The following is an 18,278-nucleotide window of genomic DNA, read 5'->3' as shown; positions in this document are numbered from 1 at the left end:
TTTGACAAATTGGAGCAAAGACGCGTGTTGCTGCGCGTAGTGTTGATGCCGGGGTGAAGCCTCAAGTGGCTTCTTTAATCATTCGGAAGCGAGGCACTAGTGACATGAAAATAGGGAACAGTGTTTTATGAAATAAATATATGTTTTTATTTAGGATAAAAAGTATATACGTTTATAATTTCATTATTTGTGTCCAAGAAAATGTTCTGCTACTAGTAAGACTAAATGAAAATGTTCGATTTTATCAAACTAAAATAAGATTTAAGTCAGGAGTAGGGACAGCCACCTTCTCCTATAAGGATATACAAATATAGATTGTGAATTTATACTATTTATCTCATTGACATCCCAATTCAGGTGTCGGTTAGGGTTAGTGTCCAAATCATGAACACTTAATAATGGTTTTCAAAGCCTGTTTTCGGCAGGAGACAACAATGTTCACCAATTCAGTATAGAGCCATCTACGTGCTAAACCCGGTCTAGCAAACCTCTTTGAAGAATGTAGAACAGAAGAAGAGAAGAGAATGGCCCGGAATAGACCCTTGTTTGGCTGGGCGGGCCAAAGAGTTTAAAATGCAGCTGTCAATACCTATCTGCCCTCTAAACGAAAGAGCGGCTCCTCACAGCAGGGGGGTGACAGATGCACAATGGGATAAGACCTGCTAATGACTCTACTCTCATTGGTCAGTCAGCTGTTAAAGGGCACTCCTCATTTAGTGTGTGGCAGCTGATAGCCACAGATAAAGAAAGTCATCTTAACCATTATACCATCCATCTAACCCTCGCTGCTTGATACGAGTTGAAAAAAGTCCCCAGGAGAAAAAAGTTCCAAGATAACTTTATGTAGGAGATACACTGGGTCTGGCAAAGTGCAAAGATACAGCGCGAATAACAGAGCAGCTGTCAAGATGACGTGTCAATTGAGGGGTGGTGAAATATTGACATAGATCGAGGAATGCTGCAGGACACAAAATTGCTTTTAGTGACACTGCAATTAGAGTGCTTAGATCACAGTCTCTCTTATCCCTTCTCCAGCCTGTCCCTCTTGCCCGACCAACCCCCCCTCTAGATTGAGACCTACAATTAGTCCCCTTTAGATCACTTTCTTTATGTCTTGACCCCATTTCTTTCTCAAACCTCCTCTGCCTCTCACCGCTCTCTGCATGTCATTAGAGTGATGAAGGCTGACACCCCTAGAGGCACATAACCTGATGCCTGAGAAAAATACATTCAATTATATACACGTGTGTGAATTATAGTCAAAGTTCTATTTGCTAGGCTACTAGGTACCCTTCCAGGTTGGCGAATAAGCACAGAGATGTGATTCAAAAATGAGCTTTCAATCTGTATTAACAAGAACATGTAATAACCGATAATACATGTAAGAAGGCCTTTAAAAGGTTTGCGTGCATGACAATATTTTTTTTTGTCACGGCACTTGGTGACAAATGATCAAAAGGAACACTGCAAATACAGCAATAATGATTCCAGCCTTCCGAGTCGAAAGTCCAAGATCTCCCAGCTTTCTTGCGGCATTTCTCGGAGGCACGCCCCCTTTTTGTCTACATCTTTCGGAATTTTGAGCGTAGACCGAGAGCAGTGCTGATGACACTCTCAACAAAATGGCTGCGCCCGTGAAGACATTTATTTTCTTTGCATTTGTACCAAGTTGGTCATTTTAATGTTGATTTTAAATGCTCTTTAACACTTGATTACATTGGTACTTAGGGTTAGGGTTAGGGTTCCGGTCACCAATTTATGCATTGCACGGTCTTGCTGTGCGTGCAATACAATGTAAAGTTGTGTTGTTTGTTTTCGCGCGGGTTTGCTAAAGTGGCTAATGCAGCTAACAATAAACAACGACCAGCCAATTTCATGACACAATCACAAAGACAAACAGGAACGCTATAAACACTCCGAGACCGGAAATGACGTCAAAAGTGCAACTCTGAAGGCTGGCGTCCGAGAATTCAGGAACACACCATAAATAAGACATCAACGCAGACACACAGCAGATCATTTCATCATCATCTCACACGAGGATGCAACAAAATTTCAAGAAAAAACAGGGTGACCAATCAAACACTGGGGGGTGCACAATGACCGACAGACACCCTGTAGGGATGGATGTTGCGTTCATTTTTTTTTATTACAGACTAACGATCACAGAACTAGTTGTAAACCGGAGGCAGAAAGGACAGTGTGCTGTGGGAGCAACACTGTGCTGCAGCCTAGCACAGCAGCATGCAATAACATCATCATCATCATTTACCAGCTCATTACACATGCACATTTAAACGGATATGTGTCATCCGGTGAGGCGTAAAGTAAACAAAGCATGTGTGGTGATGTCCAGGTCAGATGTGGTGACTCCCAGCCTGCCTGCCTTAGGCCTACCACTGAGAACGCTGGTGGAAACAGACACAGCTTCATGGAAGAACTACGTTTGGCTGACAAGGCAACTTTTCTGCAATGATAACAGCAGTGGAACAAACTTCTAAGAAGTTTGTTACAATTGCTACAAGTGTTTGTTTATAACATGTATGTCGAAGATATTATTCAGTAAGACCAAATTTCCTTTTCATCCAATCTAGAGATTTGGTGATAAAACAACACAATTGCATACTGTTATAGTCATCAACATCCAAAACAGAATCAGGAAAACTTTGCACATGGTAGGTTTGTAAACAGTTGCACTGATTTTGTGTTGGCCTTCAACAGGCAAGGTGGTCATTCAGAATTTTTCACTGCCTGTTTCTGGCCCTCCTCTATCAGGACTTTGTGACACATACACTCAGCGAACAGGTATCACAGCACACCTCTGCTCCTTGAATCCCTTGTTTCGATGCCATCTCATCACTCAGCTCCTCATCTGGGAGGAGGAATTCACCGCCACAACGACACGCATATGTATATGATTTGTCATCTTACGCCGCGCATGCACACACACACACACACACACACACACACACACACACACACACACACACACACACACACACACACACACACACACACACACACACACACACACACACACACACACGTAGATTGATTAAAAGAAAGGAAACGATAAACATTATACTTTGGGGTGTACATTTAAACGAACAACTATTTTGTGTTCATGATGTTTTATTTTTGTTAATTCTGCATGAACGGGAAAGGTTTTCCATGGCTGTGACCGTTTGCATTCTGGTTTCACAAAAAAGTGGATAACTGAGTTCAAATAAAAAGCCTGGGCTTTTGTATGCAGCGAAAAACGATGGTCAATATTGAATTAGAGAGATTGGAGTACTAAAGGAAGCCAAAGAAAAAATAAATGTTATAGGATTAGCCAGTACAGTACAGTACAGTACAGCTATGTTTTGACATTGTCTGAACAAAGTTCACTGAACAATGTTTCTGGAAAGTGCTACTCTTAGTAGCAGAGTTAAAGCAGTTTCCCCTGCCCATTACTGTCTTGCATACTATACTAAGCAGAAAATGTAATAATACGCATTAAGACAAAAAGATTGATGGCTTATTGCTTTGTAGTTTGACCCCCTCAAAGGCTTCACACATAGGTGATCAGCTTTATTGTGTTTTAAGTACAATTATAGTATGCCTAAATACAATTCTTAAATAAAGTCCCGTTATTTATAAGAAGAAGAATTAAACACCATAAAGGAGTGTACTTCAGCATAAAATATGCGACTGTTATTTGAAATCAACAGATAGGAAATTACCTGGATTAAATATCATGTCGTCTTGAGAAATCATGGAATCCACTGGCCAGGCCTGTTGCAGATCAATGTCTACCCAGAGAGGAGAAGACGAAGAAGGAGAAGAAGAAGACTTTTTTTATGACTAACCTCAGATTACAATGAGATTCTGTCAATCGACATTAAAATATACCTTAGGTCGTCAAAAGTATTCTTAGTGCGAGGAGATTAAAGTATTGTTGAATGATGAAGAGGAGTGACAGACGTGGAGCGGATCGAAGGTATTATTTTAACAGTTCACCTGTCTTAAGGACACTCATTATGAGGTGTTAAGTTTGTTAATGAGAACGGCTCGGAATCCTCAGCCATAATACGTGTTGAACTTTTTTAATAAGGGTGTCATATTTCATAGGTTGCATGAAGTGCGAATTTAGATTGAATAAGAAATAAAACTTTAAAATACTATTTTGTTCAGTGTGATGTATTGTTTCGGTGAGGTGGTGTTGACACAAAGATAAATCATTATATTGTGATACACCGATTTGTAACCATAGTGTACCATTTACTACATTATTTGAATTAACTTCAGCTCCATTTAATTGCATGGGATTTATTAAAAAGTATTTATATAAAGTAAAATTGTATATTATGTTATACTTTATGATCAAATAATAATCCTATTATTGACCATCAGAAAGAAAGCAATCTAGAACAAGATTTGATTATCTTGATAAGTTTTCATATTAGAGTAAAACACTATGTGTAATTATTGAGGTTGCTATTTTAACTGTGCTGCTTTTTCTGAGTTGGTCAGATTACTGAAGGAGAATTAATACCCCATAATGAGATATTCTAAATTTAGCTGCGACTGCAGATTGATGGTTCGCTTGTGAAAATAAATAAATGAATAAAAAAAACACTTTCTTTTTATAAATTAAAAAAGGTCTGTGCTAAATGAAACCTGTGGCAACGATAAAGCATTCTGCTGGATGCACACACACCTTTGCTCGTTCCCACAAATAGGATCTTTGCAGTTGTGTCGCTCCCTACCTTCAACTTTGTAAACGCTAACTCCTGTACTGTATAGTTAACACTCTCACTGGGCTCGGCCACTTTCTCATTTCAAAATATACTTTTAAACCCTGTTCATCTCTCACAAGACATACTGCCACTATCCGCTCTGCCGTGGGCAGGATGGGAGCGAGACGTATTGGATTGGGCTCACAATGAAGGTAATGTAAAAGCATGCAGGTGATAATTAGACAGTCAATAGGTTTACTGTGCTGCAGGTATTAGGGTGTTAATAACAGGCTGGCAACATTCAGACTCAACCACCGGTCCACATATATATTGGACTGCTAATATCCAACTCAAATAACACTACAGTCCACGCTTAAGCAGGCACACACGCACACGCACGCTGAAATTGGATGTGATTGTTTTCCCTATGCAGCTATACTGCAGAAATGATCTCGAACGACGTTTGAGCTGTGATGTCGTTAGTTTGTGGCCTCACTTCACACAGCCTGCGTGACCTCCTCTGCTGGAAGACTCAGCCTGGTGGCAAGGCTCACCTGCCTGCTGGTGGTGGTGGCTTGGCATTACATTCACAGAAAGGAGGTTGTGGAGCCTCTGGCTTCGCTGCTCGGGCCTCAGTAGAGGTTTATACAGAGCAGGGGGGCAGCAGTGGTTTCGTTCTTACATAGCACTATTACTGGGTATCTTGGTTACTGTGTCTGATGATCTATGTTGTGTGAAGTATGTGGAACATTTTAGACCTAGAACTGATCAGTTATTTAAGAACTGAAGAACTGAAAACACATTGATTAGAGCCATTATTAGGTATCTTGTATGTTGTTCGAATACAGACTAGCCTACTTTAGACTGGGATCTAAGGACCAAAAAAAAACGGATCAAAACAAACCTTTTCTGTGCAGGTCATATTGACTCCTGGCGTCCTGGTTTCCAAGGATCCTCCAGGCCTGTTCTGCTTCCAGGAACCTCTTCAGGGAGGCCTCCGCCTCCGAGGCACCCAGCCCTCGCAGACGGTCCGGGTGGTGCTATGGAAATACAAGCATGTTTTGTTTAGGCTATCTTTAGGCTGTAAGAAACATGCAGAAGAAACAGCAAAACCATAAGCAACATGAATAGCTGCACAAACAACAACCATAAAAACAATGGCATTCCAAACAAATCTAAATAAATAACTACATACGAATAAACAACCAGAAAATAGAAACAAAAAAGGGAGAAAGAAAATCTAAATAAATGATACATACAACTTAACAACCAGAAGCGTAATGTTAATATTATTTATTTATTAATAAATAAAAAATAATACAAGCCTTCAACCCCTGATTAACATTTTATTAATAATTGCTCTGAAACTGTTAAACATTGAGGGTCACACAACAAAAAAAAGAGATCAGAGAAGTTGATTAAACGACGTGACATCCAGCGAATATCTTCCTTCCGAAAAATGACACATTCCGAATAAAACTCGGAACAACACCTATTAGGTGACAAGTGATTTTATCCTTCAGGATTCCATTGGATCATGCAAATGTGACAAGACACGCAAGACAGATGTGTGTTAGTCGATGAAAGGCTTTATAAATGGGAGCGCAAATCGTTCTTCATAAAATAACGTCATGCAATTGGTGGAGTGTGATCCTGCTTATTGTCCCCAGACACTTGTTACTTGAAGTTAGGGATAGTTTGCCTGCCTACTGCTAGTGGATTGAGTTGTTCAGCCATGTTGCTTGATTCCCAACTCCTCTGTCTTGTCAGAAGACACAGATGTCATCAGAGTTCAGGAGAGTACTTCAGGCTGAGTGGAAGAGCAATGCTAGAGATCAGACAAGGAGTCTAACGTTGTGATGATGCTATTGCACCATCTATTGGTGGAACGACACCGCACTGCCCAGGAGGAGTTAACGGCATTGTTGGATGAAAGACCTATACAATATTCATACATTCTCTTTCTTTTCTGAAACCATTGAAAACGTTTTTCAAAATTGGATAGGCATGTCGATATCAAAATAATTAATAACTTGTGCCACATTAAGAGACAAATAGGGAGAGGTTAGGGGGAAGTTGTAGAATGATTTGATTTGGTTTACGATCTTCCAAAATGCTTCACAACAAAAAACATCAACTTTTTTTCCTGTGTATATCTATAAATGTGAAGCAATGTAAGATCATATTCTTACATTGCTCTAGCAATGAAAGATAAATGTGAAGATGGTTTGAGTAGCTTTCTTAGGGATAGGGTATTGCAGAGATCAACGTGATGGCGACAGACAGACAGATAAGCAAACAGGCATACAGAGACATGTCCAGTTACCTTCAAGGCAAGCTGCTTGTATCTATCTTTTAATTGTTGTGGTGAGTCCGAGGGCTCGGCTCCCAACACTGCATACAGGTCCTTGGGAGGCAATTGCTTAGACATCCCTGCAGAAAGATTTCATGACATTAAATGATATAAGCGGATACTATCCTCCATAGCAACTTCTAAGTGACGCTGAAATTACAGCCTTCATTCAATATTAGACCAACTAAAATGTCTGATGTGTCCTCCCTCTCCCTTACCAACTTGGACATTCATTTGAAGTGTACCCGACCCATTATCAACAACACTGCTGATCTATAGCAGACTGTGCATAACAGACCTGGGCCTTTTATGAGGGCTTCACATAAATATGGGCGCTCTCTTATTCTCTAACTAGAGAGGGAACTTCATGAAGGTTTCCTGAAACCGAGGGGTAACATATATAAAGGGAACCTAAATAGTGCAATGCTCTGTCGTTCTTTTTCTAAAATAGGGCCCTGTAGGGCAGATAGGTTTCCTCTATCAGGGGCACTCTAGAAGGAAGTTATTCCTGTGCACGCCACTGCATTTTGATATAGAAACTCTGACACGGGTTGTCAGATAGGAGAACATCATTATACCAAGGACAACAGTTGACTTGATATGGCAGACAACGAACGTTGAGGTAGCGCAGCCCAGGATAACCCGACCAAGACAAGTTACATTTCAGCTAATGAAAGGAAGTTCAGAGACATATATATTGTTGTTCCGATGATTGTGTAAAGAAAGTTGGCACACATTTGTTTTCAGTGTGATCATTTTGTGAACTGGATGCATGAGTGTTTGGTTTCACACATTTACGTTTGCTCAAAGTTATACAAATTAGTTACACACATGTCAAATTCGACTTGCTCTGCGATAAAACAGAGAGATCATTTGCAATAGACATACCTTGACTCATGGACCATCTTCGATAGTTATGTCAACATGTACATACTGTAAATACCATGGCCCTGTAAATACATGGCTCTACGTCGGCTCTTACGTGTGTGCGACGCCTTTCCTCGTCCCCTGGTACACTCTGTTGTATAGATGGTTCCACTAGTGCTTCTGCTACTAGGTTGTCAAAAATCTAAATTCAAACAATAGTTCATATGTTGATATGTATCATATAGCCAGGACAATACAATACAATGTGTGGCAAATTGACTGGGGTTCATACGGCCATGGTTTATACACGATATATAAAACACCACCAACATCGAACATTTGTGACACAAACTAATTTCAAGAGATGAATTACAATGCATAAGAAACATTTTATAAATAGTTATTCAGAATGACAATGACATAATAACACGTTTTACAGTTGTAATAAAACAAATATAACGGATCACACCACATCCAGCTTCAATAGCCTACCCACAAAGCCCTACTAGAAACCTTGGGGTCACTAATGTTAGAGCACCTGTTAGTAAGTCACTCTACACCTCACTCCGTGGGCTCCCCGTAGCGGTCTGCGTCCCGTTCAAGCTCCAAGAAGTTGGTGGTCTCTGGATCTGCCCCCATGGCATCAAAGGCCAGACCTTCTCATGTGTGGGACCTTGTTGGCGGACTAAGATCCCCAGCTCCACATAGCTCCCAACGGTCTGCAGAATAAATCCTCATCCTCAGGAAACAACTGAAACTTTTGTCTTATCTAATTCAAATTAATATGCTGCTTCTGTAGAGAGTTCACATGTGATTTACCCCACAACCTCAACCAAAGCAATTAGATTAAGATAGTGACTGGGAACACTGACTTTCTTATATTTAATTAAAGTAAATGCTTTAGAATATCACACATATTGTTTTTATGACTTTTTTGATGATCGTTTTGGATGCCCTTTCATTAAAATACCTTTCATCACTAATTTGGAACCTGTCAGTTGCATGAGTGATTGTGTATGAGGGGGGATGCATGCATGCCATGTTCTCAGAAATAGAACAGCTGTTTATTAGAAAGGTGTGAGCTGATACTCATTATTGGTCATAATATTTTTTGTCAAAACATTTTGTCATTGTTATTATGAATTGGTTGGTCTATCTCTTGTGTATTTTAACTAATGGCTACAGTAATACATTTGAGCAGCTGTAAATCAATGTTTCTTTGACACTTCTGTTAATTGCAACTGAAAAAAGCTAAATAAATTGTTTGCATCATTAAAAATAAAATAATATTATTAATATTAGCATTATATTATTAGTATTCTTTTTGTGTTATGTGTAACTGACCAATAGTCAACTTTCTAGTGAAGCATTGCAAATTCAAACTTTATCGGGTTTCGTCATCACAGCCATGATATATTTTGTATTCAACAAATGGTTTTGTTTGTTTCTGTTTCTTGACCACATCTATTTTCACTCCTCACAGTCTCTACTGCTAACCCTGTGTTTGCCACGCAATGATATCGCTGGCATAAAATCTCAAGGCACTGCTCTGCTGGGAGTATCAATATGTACGCTTGTGTACACAACAGAAGCGGACTTATATACATTAGCACTAATACACAACAGAAACACAATTTGTGAGGACCATCACCTCTTTTTTTCTCCACACCCTTTCATACCAATGAGTCAAAGATGATTACACACACACACACACACACACACACACACACACACACACACACACACACACACACACACACACACACACCAACAAGCACACACAAACAAACACACACACTCCTTTTTCAAATACATATTATCCGCCCCTTATCCATTACGTCAATGTGTTGAAGTTGCTAAACCAGCAGAAAGTGAGTCCATTTGCATGTGCGTCCGTCAGGTCGTCAACTGTGTCTCATGAATGTGAAATGTGCATGTCATCGTAGGCTGCAATAGAAACACAGGTGGTAACCATTTGCTTCCCTACAACTGCTTCATGAATACATCTAGGCCACACTGTAGGCTGGAATCCGGCTTCTGAATGTTTGGTTGCTTGGTTGCACAGGTTCAATTTAAAAAAGAGTATCTGATGATGTCCTTGCATTATCTTCCAATTGATTGGATATATACTCATCTATCAACTGCATCTGGTAAAATATTTACTAGTTAAAAGACTTTCCAATCCACATACTCCTTCTCTCTTTCACTCCCTCTCTCTCGCTCTCTCACTTTATTTCATAGTTCTTTGCTCTAGGCAAAGTGCGGAGGACAAGCCCCTGAAGAAAATGTTGCCTATGGCTCCCAGTTGTCAAGAGCCGGCCCTGGGAGATGGTCATGGAATTTGAGTGAAAAACCTGATGGGATTTGCTTTTTTTTTCTTTAATCAATAGATGAGAAACAAGACATGTCTTCTTCACTTCTATACAACCCGCAACGCTACACGAAACACAACACAGAGACATTCTGGTCACACTTATCCACACGAGTCATGTCAAACACACCTAGTAAATCATTAAATATTCTCTCCAAGCTAAATAGCTTGTTTTAAAGAAGCAACGTTTTTTACCCTGTGCCAGACATGATATAAAAATTTGGTGTGCTCAAATGTTAATAAATGCTATCTAACATGCTATCTTAGTAGCTCAACATATACAGATTTTCGGAAATGCAATGTACTCTCTACGTTCATTACATTTTAATAACACATTTACATTTTCAGCTATGCATGATCTCACACACACTTAAAATTAATACATCAATGCCCCGAGACACCCATTAATGCACGAATACACACATCCTCTATATTAACGCTTAGACGCACACAGTGAAACACTGATCACACCCACTCTTCACCTGATGAACGTGCGCTTACAAGCACTTATCAACTATGGCTTTTCATATATTTATATTTTCAAAAGTTGTATTTAGATGAATTTATATACCTTTGGAAAGCTATGACAAATTGTCTTTGCAGGGTTAGAATAGTTCAGTTTGATTTAAAATGTAGACCTTTGTACATTTCACTCACATTAGTACTTTAAGTACTTACATCCACGTTATTTCGTAATCCATGAATTTTTTGGCGTGGAAATACAGTTACAAAATATATACATAGGAAATACAAAACATAGATAGATGGGTTCAAAAGCAGTCTGCTTAAACCAGCCATCAACCACACACAGTTCACAATATTTTTGGACTATATGATCTATTATTTGATTGCCATACAGTATTTGGTGCACAGCTATGTTATTCTATGCTCTGCGATCCAACTTTGGGCAGACCAAAGAGGGTGGGTGCTTGAGCTTTGCTTGATTGACACGAATCAAATGGTAAAACTCGCAGCTCAATGGACAAATGGCTGGCTTCAACCATAAATCAGAATTCATTGGGTCAAACTGGCTTAGGGTTAACCTCCAAACAGCTGCTAACTACAGGAACTACTTAACGCTATACAATCTGGAGCATACAGAAAGTTAACAGGACTAGTATTCAAGGACTTTGAGGCAAACAAATATATAAATAGTGTTTAAGAAAATGAATATGATTCTCCTGTGGAAGCGACATCAAAGCCCTTAATGAAGGAGAGAGAGAGAGAGAGAGAGAGAGAGAGAGAGAGAGCGAGAGAGGGAGAGAGAGAGACTCATTCACGTCTGGTAGAATACTAATAATATTTTCCTTCAATACTGAGATATTGAGAATATCACTTCATTGGCCGATATTTCTCTGACTGGGTACTGGGTTGCACAGTTCTACACACAACCTTAGTAAATTATGCAGCAAATGCATTTTGTCAGAATATGCATTGTCTTTGATAAATATGATCCTGTATATACTATTTCAATAAAGTGTTTAACGCTGAAATGAGTTCACAAATAAGAGACAGACAGACCGACAGACAGGCTGACACACAAAAATGAGTTTGAGTTGATAAGTGAGTGTCTCTGTAAGAGTGAGGAAAAATCAAGGGCCGATAATTGTCTTTTTGATGTTAGTATTGATTGATGTGAAAGGGACAGGTAACACAAAGTGTGTTCTCACAGAGGTGTGGGGGATTGTGACCTGACGCTGGTCCTAATCGAAAGCTCATTTACTCTTTCTCTATCAATCAGCCTGTTTCCTTCATCACTCTTGGTTCTCTCTAATCTTCATCATCATCATTGTCATCATCTTGTCCAACAACCACACACCCTATCTCTCACACACACACAGACACACACACATACATGCACACACACACACGCACACACACACACACACACACATGCACGCACACACACACAGCCACACACATGTACACGTACACACGCACACACACACACACACACACACACACATACACACACACAAGCTCTCATACAAATTAATTATTGATACATAATCAAGCACAGTGGGGAGAACCCTCACCGGCCTTGGAACGAGACACAATGTTTTCATTTTTTCCTCTTTAGGGTCTCCCATCTATAAATGGATTGTTGTGACAAGTGTATCATACCTCACATGTGTTGAATCGTTGGATGAAGTGACCCAACCAATACACTAAAAAAGAGCCAAGATAAGTCTTCTGGAGGGTGGTAGGTTTGCACAATGCTGTTCCTGTTCATCATAAATGGACGATATGATCATGCATTTCCGAAGTGCAATATGAAGTAGCCTGCTTTATTTACAAAAGGTGTATGATAACCTTATTCACTTAGGTATAGGTATTAAATGATGATGTATGTGGAATGACCAGGCCCTCCACATGGGCTGTAGAGAGACTTCAGCACCGTGGACAGTTCTATCACAGAGGGAATCTGGCGAGGTCATTTATAGTGGTTCAAAGTTCAGGATAGTGGTAGAATAAAAAGCCCTCTAAATCTACCAAGCCAATGGTAACAGACAGTATTGGCAACGCAAATTATACTGCAATATTTTCAAGGGGGAATAATATCAAGCCATAGGAAACTTTAAGACAATATCGCCCTTTGGTGGACTAATGGAGAATGACACTTTTCAAACTACACATGAGCCACATATCAAATAGAAAATAACTTAATAATTAACAGTCCCTATGCAAACAACATTTGTGTCCTGTACTTTTGAATGATAACTCAACATTAAAAAGTATTTGTGAATATTTAGAATGCTAGGGATATCATCAAAGTATAATGAAAAGATCAACAAAACAATGAAACAATTAGGGTAATGTTTTCATTTTATTGTTCTTATGAGTTTTTATTCTCTGAAGAATGCTGATAAACGCAAAGAACGGAAAACTACTCAGCAACATTGATGATCAGAGGTACTGTGAACTGGGAATGATGCACTCCAAAGGAGAAGCTGGGAGCGGTAATTCTGGTGCAGGTCACCTGAGGACAGAAAAGTGTGATTTAAGGTACTGCTATGAGTGAGGGACAGGCTCCTTAACAATATATTTAGAGCCCCCCCCCCCCCCTCGCTCTCTCTCGCTCTCTCTCTCTCGCTCTCTCTCTCTCTCTGTCTCTGTCTCTGTCTCTGTCTCTGTTTCTCTCTCTCTCTCTCTCTCTCTCTCTCTCTCTCTCTCTCTCTCTCTCTCTCTCTCTCTCTCTCTTTCTCTCTAATTGTACCTAGCTTTAACAGAGGCCTGGAGAACACATGTTTAGACTCTCTAATGTCCAACTTGCCTTCTCGGGCCGATGTGCTCCAGGGCCTGGTTTCTTAGTGTTGTCCCCAGACATGCTGTTCCGTCCCGTCATGCTGTACTGAGGAGGCCTGTATTTGAAGAAGGAAGGGTCCACTGCCTTATAGGTCCCAGGGCCGGGGGTCTGCATTGGAAATGTATTCACATATTAGTATTATTCAGATCAAGTCCTCCATGAGTCAAATGCCAGAAATGTTTACTTTTATTTTTGTATAATTTCTACTGTGTTTATACAACACTAGTATACTTTCTGTATATTTTTGGCAGATTAATTTCAATCTTTATCCCTGTACCTGCTGCTGTGACACCCAAATTGACCGTCTTGGATCGATGTGCTATATATACATATATAAGTGCTTATATATATATAAGTGTATATATAAGTGCTATATCTTGATTCTACGAAATATCTACAGCATTTATTTTTTATTATTGAATGCTTACAATAATACATTTCTAAGAGAAATAACATGGACTCACCTTCTGCAGGTCCTCATGGAAGCTGCCGACCTTGCTGCGTCCACAAAGGGAGTAGTTGGGGGCCGCGGTCTTGCAGACTGTCCCGGGGCCCAGCACAGAGGGCAGCATGTATGCAGCAGGGCCTGCATCATGATGACTACACATTAGGACCCCGACTCTGCAACGACTATCGTGATCTCGTTCGCTCAGATTCCTTTCTCTATGCTTTATATTCTGAAGACATTCTGCCAGAATAGTGAAATGATGATCCTATTTTACCAGGTGTCTTGTCATTGTTGAAGTCCTTGCTCCTGCCAGTCAGAGAGAAAGCTGGCGCAGAGTAGTAGAGTGACCTTCCAGCCTTTTCGGGTGAGTATTGACCTAAAAGAAAACGACAAACAGCAGAATTTTCAAAAGAGAAGTTTTATACAAGGTGGACAGAATAGTTTTTAGGTCTACTGGGCTAAATATAAATACAACAAGAACAAATTTGTTTCATTAATCAGTACTTATCTATTCTATTTCTCAATGTGGGTTTCCTTCAAGGCTGTAGGTGTATAGCAAGGAAAAATACTGGGCACCAATAATGTAATGCTCAAGGCTAGGCACTACCTTGTGCTTCGGTTTTCTACTCGTGTTGGGAAAGCCTAAACAAAAAGCTCAAATATTTACGATTAATTTTAATGACCTACTTGGCTACCATAGGAGCAACAACCGGCCTTCTGTACATTTTGAACTTCATTGTACAAATATCAATATGTTTTTGGATTTTTTTGGAAGTGTTTGTATATTTTGAATTAAGACTCAAGAAGATAAAGGAGAAGCCCACTTTATTGGTTCCAGATGTCAAATTTGAGTGTAGCTACAGGAAGTAAAATTCCATATTACAGTTTACATATGACATCAGGGTTTCTGCTGACCTGGACCAGGGATCTGGAAGTGCATGGGTTCCTTGTAGCGCCCGTACAGAGAGTAGGCTGGGGTTCCGGACCGGCCCACCCTGGTGATGTTGGCGGGGACCAGGTACCTGGGTCCTGGGGAGCAGTCTGCGCCGATCAGCCCGTGGCGCGTTCCAAAACTAAACACTGGCGCTTTCAGTCTGCAGGGGTCATGGTTATCAATACCTGTAAAGGTAAAACTCATGTTAACCAATGGAATGTACACATTTGTTAAATAGTGGTGACATTGGACGTTGGCAATGGAAGGTGGTTTGGTAAAGAGGTTGTTGGCTACCGATGAGTCCAGGTAGGGCATATTTGGGCCCTGGGCTCCCATAGAGAGCAGCTATGGGTCCTCTGGGCTTGTGGGGCCTCCAGGAGCCAACCCAAGGCTCACTGTCAGGCATGGCTAATCTGAAATGCAATTAAAAACATTGTTCAGTGTGATTCATAGTTACTCATTTGCAACAACAAAAAAAATTGATACTGGATTGTGGTAGCATACTGAATAGCATACTGGATTGAAAGGTCGTAATTTCGCTAAAGAACAAAAATATGAATCTAGTTATAGGGCTTCATTAGATATTGTGGTGGGCCTTACGTGCGAGCTTAAAGTACGAATGGGGAAGTTCAATACCTCAGGTATTTATATCTAAACCGCATTCTCAGGCACCATACCTAACGTCCAAACGTCTTAATGCGAAACTTTCCGTGAAAATAACTTACCTGTGTTGTCTTTTTCAACACAACTAAAGTGTCCGTTGAGCGAAAACACAGATTGCTTGGGAGCTACTTGTCAACTTGCCACCATGGCAACGTCGCTACAGCGATGACAAACTTTCCAACCGCAATGCATGACATACAGACGGTCAATGGAAATTAATATTTTAATTCATAAAGACACATTGCAGTTTTCACGATGATTGTCATTGACATCTGTAGTCAATGTTTTCTTTAGAATACACAATGAATATTCTTTTCTGTCAATAGTCAGATTAAGTAAGCAATTATCCTTCCGGGAGTACTGATTATTATTCAAATGTTTTAATTGTTTTAAGCATACCAACAATATAATACACAGAACATAAATCACATACAATGCAATATAGTAAAATAAAAGCACCACAAAAACACCAGCACTGAATAAAATATAAATAAACAATGTAAAAAATTTAACAAAAAATAATAATATATAAGGGGTGGGGGGTGGGGTGGGGGTAGCTACATCGCAACATCAGAAAGGATGAAAAAATAGGACAGGATCGTCATGTGTTGATGTCAAACATAGTGTGTGTTGATTTGGCTGCAGGTTGAAGCCTGGACGTGAATACGTTGACGGAAGCCTGAATGTTCTTGTGGTAAACCCATTTTTTGTACCATCCGCGTTTTATTGAAGTCCCACAGTCGGAAGTTCAGTTGTAATCATTGTGGAGGGACAACGTTGCTTTTAAGAGTTTCTCTGGAACTTTCCTTAAAAACTTTCATCACCGCAGCATGTTTCGCCGTTTCCTCTGGGGGATGCTGTTGGATCAAGTTATTCAAATTCAGAGGCCAAATTGGAAAATAAGAATAGTAATAAAACACAAGTCACAAAAATAAGTGATTTACCATAGGAAAGTCTTTACCTCCCCCACAACACACACCACGTGCACACACACACACACGCACGCACGCACGCACGCACACACACACACACACACACCTCTTACCCTAGTAACTGCCCTCAGCAGACGCTGCAGTATTGCATCCTCTCTATGTGGACACAAGCTGACCACTGTTCCCACACAGCTCAACAGACAGGAGATGGTATGTCTCTGAGGCTGCAATCACACACCTTTTATTATGTATCTTTTTAATACGGACATTCAGTAAACATTATGGTTTAGCCAGACAAAGTCTAGCAGATGAATGTGTGGATGCTTTACCATCCGAAGGGCAGCAAGTGGGTTTGTATGGTTGGCTCCTGAGCTTATCTTCTCCACGTCTCCTGCACTCAAAACAGGATCCTGGAGTAGAGTGGGCATAAACCTTCTTTACTCTTTTCAGAGAGAATAATTGCACATTGTTGATTTAAAAATGAATCATATTTCATTTTGTCTCCAGTACCTACATTGCATGCACAAAACAAATGTATTAAAACTGTACACATTCTTTACCAATTCTACATTACAAGGTAAAACATTTAAAATGTATATATGATCCAGTGGCCATAACATCATAACCAATAATATCACCATTTGATTCCAATTTAATAGTAAGCCTACATGTAGGCTCTCCTCATTCTTGTAGCCTGTCTTGCCTTTATATGTTCTATTTCGGTATAAAGATGTTGCCATTGGACGTTTGTGTTTCTTTCTATCAAAAACATGTCTTACCTTGAGTTTCTCCAGCCAGGACCACAGCATACAGCTGAGAACATGTGGATCGCTCTCCGTCACCAACAAAGTCCAGCCACACTCACTACTGTTTAGCTCCTCCTGTGGTTCAGATAGAGACCACAGACCACTGGTTATACTGGCATGGAGCCGGACACACCATCAGCGATATGATGGAATGAAGATGATGCTATTGTTGGTTATGTTTGATGGTTGCAGGGTGAAACTATTAGACATTTATGGTGGCGATTCCCATGATGGCTTGAAAATTGTAGATGTTGGAAGGTTCAATTTAGTTATTTAGGTTGAAATGATGATTGGGTAAGGGATTGTTATTATGTTAAGCTATCTAGTAGCACCCTTGATTTGTTTGTGTACTTATTGTCGAGAGAGGTCACCTGCAGCAGAGCTGACCGTTGCAGAACGGTCTCCCCCGGAGGATCCTGATTGGCCAATGCCTTGGCGACTAAACGCGCCGCTGAAGTGCCTGGTTTGTGACGATTTCTACGCAGCTGAAGCCCAAGACAAAAAACATGTATGTCAGTAACACATTTTAACACACCCTCGGGACAAAGGGACAAAAGTTCCACGTTGACGAGGATATGGCTTACATCGACGTTGGAGCTGAACATAGGCAGTGCCGGGTTGTTTTTAGCCGTGCATCTTGATCGAGGAACACTGGAGTTTTTGGGCTTACTGACTGGTTTTGGGATAACGCATGACCTCTGTTTTTTTTCTTTTTGGTTGCTTTGGCGTTCTGCTGAACGGGAGGAAGGGCTGGGACTGACTGGTCTCAGATCAGCTCGTATCAGGTCGCGCCCACACCATTCTCTTGCTCTTCCCAGTGTAGGGATGCAGTAGGGGCCCAGCTCTAGGTCCTTCGATTAAGAACACAACCAGAGG

The 18,278-nt window shown here is 40.4% G+C and overlaps 3 protein-coding genes across 3 annotated transcripts in view; all 3 read right to left on the bottom strand.

The window, feature by feature from the left end:
- Nucleotides 1–2,083: 2,083 nt before the first annotated feature.
- Nucleotides 2,084–8,051, bottom strand: dnajc24 (DnaJ (Hsp40) homolog, subfamily C, member 24). The gene is made up of 5 exons (XM_079742631.1): nt 7,963–8,051; nt 7,048–7,154; nt 5,626–5,761; nt 3,726–3,794; nt 2,084–2,926 (listed from the first exon to the last, which is right to left on the bottom strand). Exons 1-5 carry the CDS (start codon nt 7,970–7,972, stop codon nt 2,772–2,774), a joined length of 477 nt encoding a protein of 158 aa, XP_079598757.1. The 5' UTR covers nt 7,973–8,051; the 3' UTR covers nt 2,084–2,771.
- Nucleotides 8,052–13,199: 5,148 nt separating this feature from the next.
- On the bottom strand, nt 13,200–15,407 carry cimap1b (ciliary microtubule associated protein 1B; the record flags this gene model as incomplete). Its single annotated transcript, XM_079742628.1, has 6 exons — nt 13,200–13,292; nt 13,587–13,727; nt 14,084–14,205; nt 14,342–14,443; nt 14,983–15,186; nt 15,296–15,407. 6 exons carry the CDS (start codon nt 15,405–15,407, stop codon nt 13,200–13,202), a joined length of 774 nt encoding a protein of 257 aa, XP_079598754.1.
- Nucleotides 15,408–16,422: 1,015 nt separating this feature from the next.
- LOC307080196 (protein tyrosine phosphatase domain-containing protein 1) overlaps nt 16,423–18,278 on the bottom strand; it is a gene marked incomplete at both ends in the record, with an annotated part of 5,353 nt that continues 3,497 nt past the window's right edge. Inside the window, 6 exons of the mRNA XM_079742834.1 lie at nt 16,423–16,521; nt 16,710–16,820; nt 16,926–17,006; nt 17,376–17,477; nt 17,774–17,887; nt 18,164–18,253. Of these exons, the coding sequence (XP_079598960.1) occupies nt 16,423–16,521; nt 16,710–16,820; nt 16,926–17,006; nt 17,376–17,477; nt 17,774–17,887; nt 18,164–18,253 (597 nt within the window). The remainder of the gene's footprint in view (nt 16,522–16,709; nt 16,821–16,925; nt 17,007–17,375; nt 17,478–17,773; nt 17,888–18,163; nt 18,254–18,278) is intronic.

Source organism: Pollachius pollachius (genome assembly GCF_949987615.1).
Source record: "Pollachius pollachius genome assembly, chromosome: 9".
NCBI lineage: Eukaryota > Metazoa > Chordata > Actinopteri > Gadiformes > Gadidae > Pollachius > Pollachius pollachius.
The sequence above is the reverse complement of the archived record's forward strand: the minus strand, read 5'-3'. Positions and strand labels throughout refer to the sequence as shown.

Coding starts and splice junctions, on each gene's coding strand:
- dnajc24 (XM_079742631.1), bottom strand. Junction 5,762..7,047: donor ACAAGCAGCTTGCCTTGAAG/GTAACTGGACAT, acceptor GTATTTCCATAG/CACCACCCGGACCGTCTGCG. Junction 2,927..3,725: donor CGACATGATATTTAATCCAG/GTAATTTCCTAT, acceptor GCGCGGCGTAAG/ATGACAAATCATATACATAT.